The 13,005-nt window shown below is 33.7% G+C and overlaps 1 protein-coding gene across 1 annotated transcript in view; it reads right to left on the bottom strand.

Annotated features, from left to right (window-relative positions):
- Positions 1–13,005, bottom strand: part of LOC107436333 (putative sodium-dependent multivitamin transporter) — a 32,891-nt gene that overhangs the window by 12,451 nt on the left and 7,435 nt on the right. The window contains exons 2-8 of the mRNA XM_087153263.1: positions 11,261–11,326; positions 11,065–11,184; positions 8,516–8,670; positions 8,305–8,445; positions 5,307–5,445; positions 3,781–3,988; positions 1,982–2,136 (exon numbers count right to left, since the gene is read on the bottom strand). Of these exons, the coding sequence (XP_087009389.1) occupies positions 1,982–2,136; positions 3,781–3,988; positions 5,307–5,445; positions 8,305–8,445; positions 8,516–8,670; positions 11,065–11,184; positions 11,261–11,326 (984 nt within the window). The remainder of the gene's footprint in view (positions 1–1,981; positions 2,137–3,780; positions 3,989–5,306; positions 5,446–8,304; positions 8,446–8,515; positions 8,671–11,064; positions 11,185–11,260; positions 11,327–13,005) is intronic.

Here is a 13,005-nt window from a genome sequence, read left to right as displayed (position 1 = left end):
TAATTCCTCTATTGATAAACACCATTTTAAAACAATAATTTTAAATATGAGGGAAGCATTTCTCAGCTGGTTTCAGGAATTTAAAAACAGCAGAGCAACTTTAGCATTTGTCAAAAATCCTCTTAATGCTACGATAACAGAGTTGAAATTTTCTCCTTTTGAAATTGACATTGGTAGCTTTGAAACACAATTGCTGGATTTAAAAAATAAGGAGATACATGGCTCTCTAAATTCGAACATTTTTGTGTTGAAATGGAAATATTGGAGAAGAAAAAATTTCATCTTAGTTCACAGCACAAGTGGTCTGCTTTGAATGACCTGGAGAAGGAAGACACGATCATTTTCAACGCTTGGAATAAATAGTATTCCTTACTCTTACGATCAGCTGAGAAAGCTTGCGTTTGGTGCTCTTTCCCTTTTGGGTTCTACATATATATGCGAAGAAACTTTTTCAAGTATGAACATTGTCAAGAGTAAACTGAGAAGTCGTCTTATTGATGAGAACTTGGAATCATGCCTAAAATTAAAAACAACAGCATACAAACCTGACTTACTCAAACTTTCCAAGGAGATGCAAGCACATTGTTCGCATTAATAAATATTTATTAAGTATGAAATTTAGTTTTATTTAGTATACTACTTATTTAGTGTAATAAAAGTTTACTAAACAAGCAGATTTGGCTCCCAATTTTTTTAAAAATTGCTGTAATGTTCATATTTGGCTCTTTGGCTAATAAGTTTGCCGACCGCTGGCCTAGAGGAACAACGCTGCCGTAATGAAAGACTCCGTAGAGTTGATAATACGAAGAACATTCATCAGATTTCAAGCTACATTTTCAACATGCAGAACGCACCTCTACATGAAATTCTTCAAGGAGCCGGAATTTTGGAACAACAAGCGATCAACTCAATTCTACCCGCAAATGGACAACTAGAAGATACCGTCATTGTCAGAATGCTTCTCCATTACGCCGAACAAGCTCAAGAAGAACGCCATCATCATGCTTCTCCGAAACTTGGACGTCTCTGAAGGAATGTGGAACGGAACACGATTGATTGTCACCGAACTTTGCAACAACATCATCAAGGCTAAGATCATCACCGGTAAACACGCAGGTCGACAAGTACACCTTCCAAGGATCACGCTCGACTCCAGCAAATCACAGCTTGGCGCAACTATGCAACGGCACCAATTCCCAGTTACTCCAGCATTCGCCATTACGATACACAAGTCACAAGGCCAAACATTCAAATTCGTCGGCGTGCTTCTCCTCACGACGGTCTTCGTGCACGGAATGCTCTACGTCGCGTTTTCAAGAGTGAAGCGTCAAAGTGCGTTGAAGGTCCTGCTGCCTCCTGAGAATCCAACCCACACCCGAAACGTCGTATGGAAGGAAGTCCTGAACAAGAGAAACTCACCAGCCGCACCTGCTTCTTCGACAAGAAACTACCTGGACAACATGGAAGACTTCGCAATCGATGATTAATGTTTATTATGTTTATGCTGTTATAGGTTTATAATATGTTTCTTATGTATGTATATATATGTTTGGTTTTTCTAAATAAATTTGTCAAAAATATTGAACTTCAACACACTTCAATCTTCACACTGCTCACTTTGTACCATTTCTTTAATTGTATAATTTTTTGTTATCAATTGCATTTTATTTCCTATGACTTTTCAAACTTTACCTTTGTGTAGAATAGTTCCCTTTCCAAACTCTAACTTTGTTTAGATAGTTTACAATGGTGCACTTTAACCGGTTATCTTTTCACCAATGGTTTCACAAATTTTCTTAAGGCACGTATTGTTTTGATAAATCACAATTGAAAATTTAAATCTTCGAGTTAGCTTCGATACCTGTTTTCTCCGAGCGGAGCTCGGTCACCCGCTGGTATCTATAAAGTAATAGACGTGACTAAAAAATATAAACTTTGCCGTAAAAACCATATTTCGTGAATCTTAGAGAATAAAACTTACTTTATCACCAGCTTTTCTTGTCAGCATTCCAAACAGAAAAACTGCACAAATAATACCCTGAGGTAATGCAACAAATACTTGATTCAAATGGTGAATACTGTCTGCGTGTTGAAAAACAAAGCTCAGACCTATGCAAACACCACCATAGATAGCAGCTATTAAAAGAAAGTGTATAAATAAATTGTCAAAATTAAAACTACTGTATATAAATGAAATAAACTAAAAGCATCTAAGTTTTGTAAGCAGTGTGTCTATTGATTCAGTCAGGGAGATAGTAGAATAAAATAATATTTTCTTGCCTAATTCTCCGAACGAGTTTTATTTTACTTACGTCTTTCACAAAACTCCAGCAGAGACCGTATTTTTTTTCTTTATTTTTGTTTTAAATAATACTACACCGAAGAGCCATTACATTATGACCACCCTGCTAATAACATGTAGGACCACCTTTAGCCCTTAAAACTGCTAGCACCCGCCATGACATTGATTCCACAAAGTGCTGATAGGTAATCTGAGGTATCTGGTACCAAGCGCTCACCAACTGGTCCTGCAATTCCCTCACATTGCGAGGGGGTAGCGTGGCAGCACGAATTTGGTTTTCCAAGTAGGACCAGAAATCCTCTATTGGATTAAGGTCAGGTGAATTTGGGAGCCAGGACATGTATTTGTAAAAATCTTTGCAATAAGCTATTTATTTATTTCTTCTTCTTCTTTGTCAGCGCAACAGCCCCTTGCAGGCCTTGGCCTGCCTCCACAGCTGACAAACGCCAGTGCCTCCTATCCATGGCAACTCCTTTCCAATTTCTAATCTTTAGGGTTTTCAAATCATTTTCGATGTCGTTGAGCCATCTAGAAAGGTGTCTGCCTCTGGGATGTGACCCCTCGCGGTTCTTAACACTAGAAAGACGGAAAATTAGCATATACCTATATTGCCCAAAAGCAGTCAAAATGACTGCATTGTGAATGCGTAAATAAATTTGTTTAAAATTAATTTTTAACATTTTTTGTATTATTTACAGTTTTACAACGAGTTATTAGTAAATATTAACAATAAAAAAATTATACGTTGTACAAAAAATCACAAAATTCTAAGAAATTGCGTCATTACATATATTATTGCTTTTCTAATTGAAATTAAAAGCAGTAAAATGACTTCCTTAGGCAATCTAGTGTTAAAGGTGACTATCCTCATGGTGCTATTTTCAACGCTTCTCCATAGAGGACCCAGCCATCTCAGCCTATCACTGCAAATTATTTGTGAGATTTGGGGCTGCCTGTAGAGTCGGTAGAGCTCGAAGTTATATCTCGTTCGCCAGCATCCCCTTTCTTGAATTGCGCTAAAGATGACTCTGAGGATGGAGGTTTTAATTATTTAGTTAATTAATTTTTCCCAAAATAGAGAAAAATATGCATATGCTTGAAGACTCACTACCATGAAAGCGGCTTCCTAAACCAGAACACCATGCAATGCTGACTCTCAGTCACAATGCCGCGAGTCGCGTACAATTTCTGAGCTCCAAAAACTAAGTCAGAAAGCAAAGGCGGACGCCGAAGGAGCAAAAAAACCAAGATTAAAGCAACAAGATGGCTATGCAATTTAATTGCAGTTGACAACAGCATATGAACAGTTATATCGCGCCTCCTGAGTAAGGCTTTCAGGAAGTTAATCGTGACGCCCCAGTATTTATTTAAATACATCGAATCAGTATCAGCATATTTTAAATAGATTATTTGGCTAAAATAACTTCACACTATTAATTTTTACCCGTATAATACTAGTGAGGTCGTTGGAAACTTACACACAATTTTTGCGAGTAGGATGATTTTCAAATCAGAAATGTTGCCCTTTCTGAAGATTGGTATTAAATAATCTATGACTGTAACGGTTGAGGCAGAGTTCAGACACGAGGAAATAGTACTCATGGAAGCACTGAAGATACCAGCTATGCATAGACCTGTCAGTCCTGGATAAGAGCTAAATCTTGTAACAATGTAAGCCGGGACAACCTAAAAAGAATTTAAAAATTGTTTGCGTTGATGTAGTAAATGTAAGAAATAAATGCCTAATAGTTTGCTAAAAAAATTATCTCTTTGGATTAAAAAATAATATAGCTAACCTTGAAATTACGAAGGTGTGGAGGATTACGAAGTGTAGTAAATAAGGAAAATAAGATTTTATAAATAATTCGAGATTTATTAATTTTTAAGTTTGTTGGAAAAATAGTACACGGGAGTGGTCACAGCCTGCAAAAATATACCTAGAAGAGTTGAAATTTTTCATACTGAATTGGTTATATACGTTTATAAACTTCATAGAGTTTCTCTTTTGAAATTCTGATTAATTCAAAAGTTACTGCAATTTTAAGTCTGTTTTTTTTTCTCTATAAATAAGAAAAATGCGATGAAATGAAAAAAATGAGATTCGACTAATAGCTCGAGAAATATTAACTGTTAAACTACTGTAAAAAAACCATCTACTGCCCACAGAAATGCAACTACAGAATTTAAATTTAATGAGCAGATAGGAGCAAAACCAGTGAAAGACCTTCGGATATTTTTGAATATGTTAAATTATTACCATCGTTGTTTGCCAAAAAATAGCTCAAAACTTGGTTTGAGGTTGGGCGAAATGCTTCTCTTAGCTGCAAACAAGATCTCGCCAATGTGAAATGGCTAAAATATGCAAATTCAACATTTGAATAGCTTATGTATGTAAATGCATCAGACTCAGCCGTTGGAGGAATTTTACAACAACGCTTTAATGATTCATGACAACCAATAACTTTCTTCTCGAAAAAACTAACGCTAGCACAAACCATTTATAGCACGTATAATCTAGAATTGTAACAAACTTTAAATGCCGTGAGTTGCTTTTAGTAACAGCATTATGCCAGATGATTCCGAAAACTGTTGACGCCGAAACAAAAGGAAGAAGTACCTATTTTGCTCAATCTAATAAGGTAAAGCCATTAAGTAAAACAACATCAATTAATAATAAATAAAAAGAAACATTGAATTATTTTAAACTGTATTATTTGCGTCGGTATTTATCCAACTTTTTTGCTCAAAACTTACTAGTTTTATTCAGTATTGATTTATACATTCTTCTTTCACCCCATACGAAGAGCGGGCATTCAGATAGTTATTTAATGTAAGAATATATTTAACGAAGACAGTTTAAAAGAAATATTATATATATATACGTATTTTTAAATGCTGCTTCTTTTTCATTTGTAATTTTCATACTATACTATATTGCTTTGCATTTTTTACATGAAAACATAATGTTCAATTGATTAATTTATTTACTACATTTGTCACTTACTTGATCATATTTTCTTAATCCTGTTCTCTCTTTGTTCAAGATTGGGTCACAGTTATAGTAAACACCATATAACACCACTCCCATGTAACAGCATGCAGAGTACATGAAACACACTGGTAAACTACTCATTCGAAGCGTTCTGTAAATATTTTATGATATGTTTGAAATATTTGAGTAAAAGATCTGCATTTTATTTTAAAGCTTAAATCTATATAAATGGGAAAAGTATAATTTTTTTAAAATAATCCCATTTATTATTTAAAAGAAAGAACATCGAAATAAAATTGGTTTAATTTCTTGATTCAGTGCTAGGTACTGAGGCAATTTTCATGTTTGCATATATATATATATATATATATATATATATATATATATATATATATATATATATATATATATATATATTCAATTTTAAATTTTCAAATGCATTTCCGAATATAATGTTAACCAACTCAAAAAGTTATGTGAAATGATAGCTTATTTAAATTTAACACCGAAAAGAGCTTTCATATACAATTTAAATAGTGCGTTTCAAATCTAAGCACTTACAATGGAAAAAACGTGCACCAAGCTCACGCGCATCCACGTTATACGTGGACTTACATTATACGTTTCACTTCCGGAAACGCCAATGTTTTCACACTTTGAAAATAGTAAATAAATCGTTTATACAATCGAGTTACAGTTTGGTGAATTTGTTGTTGTTTTCAAAGCTGCTTTACTTCTACAATCACAAAATACGGAACCTTTTTAAAATGTATATGTGTGTTTTTAGTTGCGTTATAAGGATGATTATATTAAGATTTTTATATCTATGTGAACTGTTGTAAATAATTTTAATATATACAATTTCTATCCGCTCCTATTCTATTGAGCCTCGTTCGAATATTTATATAATATATTGGTTTACAGACTAATTTTATTTTAGGAAGTGCATGCATCCAAAAATGAATGGTTCTAACTTCAAACTGCTTCATAAAAATAATTTTAATAACTAATATCCATATAATATTTTACTGTTACTGTAATTTAGTAAGATAGTGTTATTAGATTACAAAAATGACGGCAGCTCCTTTACACCAAGTAGTGTAAAAGAACATTCTTGGTGTTTCACTAAACAAAGAACTATTTTTGGTTCTTGGAGAAATGGAATGCTGGGATGGAATGGAGAAATACCTTGAACCAAGAGTTATGTACGGTGTTTCGTTACAATACTTTGGTCGAAAGCATTCACCATTTTTGCTGTTAAGATATACAATAATTTTTTTTTTCGTGTGGTATGATAAAACGGCTCATAGATAATTATAGATTTATTGTTACATCTAGAATGAATGAGAAAATAAGTATTATCTTATTAAAATGAAATCGCTCCGATTCATGTGTATCTGAAATTTCTTGAAACTGTCTCTTTCATTGCTGGAAACCTATTTTTTTCAAGCCTAGTTTTATCTTTAGCATCGCATGATATTAGTTTACGTTCTTTTCGTGAATTCCTTCTGAAGTTAAACGAATATATTTACAGCTGTTGTTCTAAGATTAATAAAACAAATCCTCTTCTTTCTTAAATTGAGAATGCTTCTCTCTACGAAATGTGAGAACCGTGGAATGCTTAACTTCTAACTTACAATTTGTTTATAATAAATTATCAAAATTTTGATTGGCAGTAAGTTCTTTTTAGTGAAAAAAAGAGAATTTAATTATAATTAAAATGCCATAAATCAATTGAAATATGTGTGGAATTGATGTGTAAAATTTTTGCAGATTAGGAAAAGATTTTGATTAAAAATTTTCTCGATTTCTACATTGACTGTAAGATGTTTATGTTTTCATCTAGTCTTGTCTTGATATTGCCCTTTAGTAAATATTCTTAAAATAGGAAAAGCACATATTTGTAAACAATCAATCAATTAATAATTTTTACAAATCTGGGGTGATGCTACGTGTTTTTGGTTACTAATATTTATAGTAATTTAGCAAAAGAATGCTCGATACAGTTAAAATGATTTTGATGCAGAAAGATCAAGATCGGGATAAAGCTACTTTTTTCAAGACAGGATAGAATTTTTGTTGAGAAGCATAAAGATTATCATATTGACTCTAACATGTTCATAGCTGACATCTAGTGGATATTCTAAAACAGTGGTTACCAACTGGTGGCCCGCGAAGCCTTTTTTTGCTACCCTCGAACTATAATATACTAGTTGTCATTTTCGTAAAAAATCTATATGGATTTAAAATACTTTTTTTTCTTTAAAGAAACCGAATTTCTTCATTTCTGTGAAATTTAACATACCAATGGTGCAGAAAAGTTTATTTCTCAAGTTTTGCATCCAAGAAAATATTTATTCAAATACAAAAATATTCGTGCATGTTGCTCTTTTTTTTCCTTTTTTGTATTGTGAGAATATAATTTAGTAAGTGTGTATCAGAAATTTTCTCGGAGAAATTCTCCGATTTAACTTTTTAAAACAACTCATTTTGGGAGGAAATATTTACAGTTGCAAACTTTGTAGCCAGAATTATTCAATATGTAATTAAATATTTTTAAAAATCTGCTTCTTATTTTAATTTGCAACTCATTACTTTTGTTTTGTACAGCTTGAAAAAAATCGGACAGTAATATTTAATGTTCCTTCAAACATAAAAGAGTCCTATATAAAATTTTGATAAAGTTGCGGCCCACCATTTAGCTGGTGTTTTCAATTGCAGATCCCGGCCTCATGTAAGTTGGAAACCCCTGTTCTAAAATATATGAAAAATACATATTTAGAAGCAATCGACAGTTAATTTTTGAAATTTAGTTGAGTAGGATGGCGTGTCCTTTGACTACTAAAAACGAGAAAAAAGAACGCAATGCTGTAATTGTGATTTTTATGCGGGTCAGAAGGCTTTATATCTTTAGGACAATTTTGTAGGTATTTAAGAATTATTTCTAATACCTGTAAAAACATATTAATTAACTCATATGCTCTATATTTTTAGGTTGTTACATACATACGATTTTGCTCGTTTTATGTTACTGAGACTCAGTAATCTTTGCACTTCAACTTGATTTGTTCCAAAGAAGGCCATTCCCATCATAATTCCATGAGAAGCGCAGGCCCAAAATCCATACCGACGGGTTATATCTGGCATGAATCTGTAATATAAAAAAAAAATAAAACAATGTCGTTCGTAATGAGAATCAATAACTTTGAAAAAATTCTTACTCGAAAAAGTCTAGTCTTTTGCCAGTCGAAGCCTTTTGAAAGTGATCGGAAATACCACCTGCATCAGAGATGCCTGCTATGTATATAGCTAATAGACAAGTTATCATTAAAATAGCTTGAAAAACATCGGTCCACAAAACAGCTTTAAGTCCTCCCTAAATAATGGAATTAATAAATGCATATTATATAATCTGTAAGAAACTGACAACAAAATAGGCCTAGTGTTAAAAGGCTTAAAAATTAATGTATAGTTACAGTCAGGCTTTTTGTAAAATGTTTTTCTTCTTAATTAAAGTAATCAAGTGAGTAGAACATGTACACGTAAACGCATCGGGATGGTACGCGTGAGTGCTAAATATATTCATTGTCAGAATTGCCATGTTATACAAATCGAGCCGTGGTTGCTCAGGAGATAGACCATTCGCCTGCCAATGAGGTGACCCTGTATCGAATCCCAGTGGTTGCTCAGGAGATAGACCATTCGCCTGCCAATGAGGTGACCCTGTGTCGAATCCCAGTGGTTGCTCAGCAGATAGACCATTCACCTGCCAATGAGGTGACCCTGTATCGAATCCCAGTGGTTGCTCAGGAGATAGACCATTCGCCTGCCAATGAGGTGACCCTGTGTCGAATCCCAGTGGTTGCTCAGGAGATAGACCATTCGCCTGCCAATGAGGTGACCCTGTATCGAATCCCAGTGGTTGCTCAGGAGATAGACCATTCGCCTGCCAATGAGGTGACCCTGTATCGAATCCCAGTGGTTGCTCAGGGGATAGAGCTCGCCTTTCATTGAGATAACCCAGTTTCGAATCCCAGCAGTGGCTAGTTGATACGGTTTCAGCTCCCATCTCGCGCCAACCATAAGTTTATCCATAAGACATAAAATATCCTCAGTAGTAGATGAATTATGATTAGAATTTCCTTGAATTCGGGCTAACCATGGCAAAAGCCGCATCTGATCGTGGTTTTTCTCTGCATGCAAGTCAAATGTGAGTTAGTTCGATCGAAAATTTTTCCAGAAAAGCTAGTTAGTTCCAATGTTTGATCTAGGAGTTCTCTTATATTCTAGGTTGGGTTAAAAATTCAGAAGCTATGGAGTTAACCATTAATAGTTGTAAACTCAGAATTGGATCGGCTGTTAAACGCTAGTTATAAAATAAAATAAAAAGTTGTGCGAAGTAGGTATGCAAAATGTTTTATAACGTCACGATAGTTCTACGTTGCAAATGCGTATAATGTAATAAAGTGTGACGAATGTTACGTCGCAAAAATGTAATCAGTAGCTCTCATACACATTAAAGATGAGCACTTTATCATGCTATAGCAAGTCTAGCCAGAATTTCCAGATTATTATATCGAATTATTAAATAAATAGCTAATATCGATTGTCAGAACCTGATGATGCTCCAAGGACATGATATCATAATTTTGATACTCTGGAGAGGGGAGGGCACCCCGCTTCTGTAGCCCGACGGCCTGCATGCGAGCTCTCAGAATTCTGGAATTTAGCGATTTCTATAAAGAGATGCCATTTTTGGTCTGCCAAGTATTACGAAAGAGTTTTTTTTTCAGATGGGCTAATTGTTCTTAAAAACAGCAAGAAATCTCATCCTTAATTCATACATAAATAACCAAAAAAAGAAGCAGTGAATCTTAAATTCCTCCTCGCTTTCGTGAAAATGACTGGGTGAGGTTTCGCTCTCTATTTCTCTTCCGGGCTGGAGTGCTCAGTAATAACGAGCCAATAAGAATAAAACTAATTCATTTCTTTTGCCCCGAAAACATTTTATTTCTCATTTTACACACCAGATGGCAGAACCAGGATATATTTAAGGTAATTGTAGATAGTTAGTTTATTTTAAACTAGATGTCAGCTTTAATCAAATATGTGTATTTGGCAAAATAGGCACTTTTACGATCGTTTTCTTGAAAATTAACCGATCGTTAAGGGGTCAAATTAAAAAGTGTTATGAAGCTGTTTTTTGCAAACAATTAAGAGCTAAAAATTGAGATACCCTTCATGTACATAGCTGTAAAATTTGATAAGCGTGATAAAGAATATTTTATTTATCCATATTATCATTTAAAGGAAAGTAATAATTATTAATAGCCTATATTGAATGCGTTGATAAAGTATTTCCGTATCAGCCCGCTGAGAGCACGAGAGTTCATGGAAGTTAAGGTTCCACATCTTTTAGAGCAACGTCATAATTGCATTAATGAGGCCAGCATTACGGACAGACTACCTTTATTTCCCTGACAAGTTATATCCCATTGATCTGAAGCTGAGAAGGCTTCAACCCTCCTCTGAGGATCGAACCCCAGTCTTTTGTTGCAATAAGTACAAGTTTTACATACTTTTTTCATAGGTTGATATAAACTTCGTTATAAGAGATTATAACGATTGGTTTTGTTATGTTAAATAAGAATAAATAAGTAACGATTTTAAATAAAAAAAATTTCCCTTAAAATAATAATGAAAAAAAAGAAGAATTAGTGGAAAAATGAAATTTATGAAAATCTTGAATCAATTTAGAAAGCAATCTCACCAAGGAACAGTAAAAAGCACAAACAGTTCCCAAGGACACAACTGACATTTCAAAAGACAAGTCCGTAACAGCACTCAATGCCAAAACTGCTCCATAAAGAGAAATAGACATGTAAAATACCTAAAAAAGACCTTAAATTCAAAATTACATAAATTTTTTTCTTTTGTTTTTATGCAATTCAAATATTCATTCTTACCATCTGCAGAAGAAACATAACAGACACCATATATCTAATGATTCGTCCATACCGCATTTCAAGGTACTAGAAAATTGATTTCTGAAATTATTAAACATAACAGACACCACATATTTAAAGATTCGTTCATACCGCATTTCACGGTAATAGAAAATTGATTTTTGAAATTATTAAGCATAACAGACACCACATATCTGAAGATTCGTCCTTACCGCATTTCAAGGTACTAGAAAAAAGATTTTTAAAATTATTGAGCATAACAGACACCAGATATCTAAAGATTCGCCCATACCGCATTTCAAGATAGTAGAAAAATGATTTTCAAAATTATTAAACATGACAGACACCAGATATCTAATGATTCGCCCATACCGCAGATCAAGATACTAGACAGTCCTCTCCCAATAGACTTTTTATCAGTTACTAGGGTCGTAGAATGACCCCGCGTATTTCACAGTTCGTTCTACTATTCATTTTATTTCTCGTGGCTTCCGAGTTTTGTGCATTATTTTTCGTTCCTTGTTAAAGTGATTTTGACTTGTTTACAATGTTCATGAAATTTTTACCGTAGTAAGTACACAAACTAACTTTTCATATAACAAAAATCAACTAGCTGTGCACTAACATCGATGACGTTACATTACTATGCATGAAAATCAAAGACTTTGGTGGGTCATTTATAAGTGACCGGCGCTAGTTAACTTGCGGCTAATCTGCGATTGAATCATGAAATTAAATTTCAAATACTAAATTTTTTTAAAACCTGGAATCCCCAAATTAGAAATAAAAACTTCCTCAAGACAAAGCTTTGCTTGAGACTGCTACTGGAACTAACGATATGTGCCGATTTTTTTTCAAAGGAACATAAGTATCAAATGTCTCCGAGATGACAAAATATAAATAAATACAGTAGAGTCCCAATTATCCGAGTTAATGGGGACCGCAACAAACTCGGATAACTGAAAAACTCGGTTAAAGCGAAGAGTATAAAAACGGAAAGAAAAAGAGAAGGTATATATGTAATATATTTAAGAAATACGAAATGTATACGAGTATACCACATACAATTCATATTATAATTAAAAAGCTTACTTAAAAACATTTAAAAAGCATACTTCACGAGAACTAAATAGTTTTTACTTCAAAAAAGTCCTTAATCGTTTTTCGTTCTACGTAACTTAGGCGCTTTTCTGTAGTAATGTTTCGCCTTTTTTAGGGATAACAGGAAGGCTGGTGTCGCCTCTTTTTGTTGTTCTATATATTCAATAGAACATTCGATAGCTTTTAGTCCATCTGTATGAAAGATTTTTATATGTTGATTTTAATAATCACTGTCTTCATCATCTCCGCTAGATTCATTATCATTATTGACGATAATAACGATAATTTCATCAGACCAAGTTGTTGGATTTCGTTTTTCTGAGTGTTTGGAAGATAAAATCCAAATTTATTTTTCAGCGGTTTTTTTAAAAATAAACTAGAGCAAAAAAAATCCTTGAAATATTTGATAGCTCGGTTAAAGCGGAAACTCGGATAACCTGGGCTCGGATAATCGAGACTCTACTGTACCACTATTGGTGATCGAAATGGGCTGCAGGTGACGTAGAGCAGAATTATCTTCACATGCTTTCCCCATTAGCTTGTGGAGAGTCATAGAGGAAGGAAGTACGTTAGTTTCTCTCTTGATTTTCATATAAATTAAAATCTTTTAAGTTGGAAAACTATATGGAACTGAAAACTACATT

This window comes from Parasteatoda tepidariorum, chromosome 10 (assembly GCF_982258835.1).
Source record: "Parasteatoda tepidariorum strain Cologne lab strain chromosome 10, Ptep-v5.0, whole genome shotgun sequence".
NCBI classification, from domain to species: domain Eukaryota; kingdom Metazoa; phylum Arthropoda; class Arachnida; order Araneae; family Theridiidae; genus Parasteatoda; species Parasteatoda tepidariorum.
Note: the sequence above shows the minus strand (reverse complement) of the source record. Positions and strands in the feature narration are given on the sequence as shown.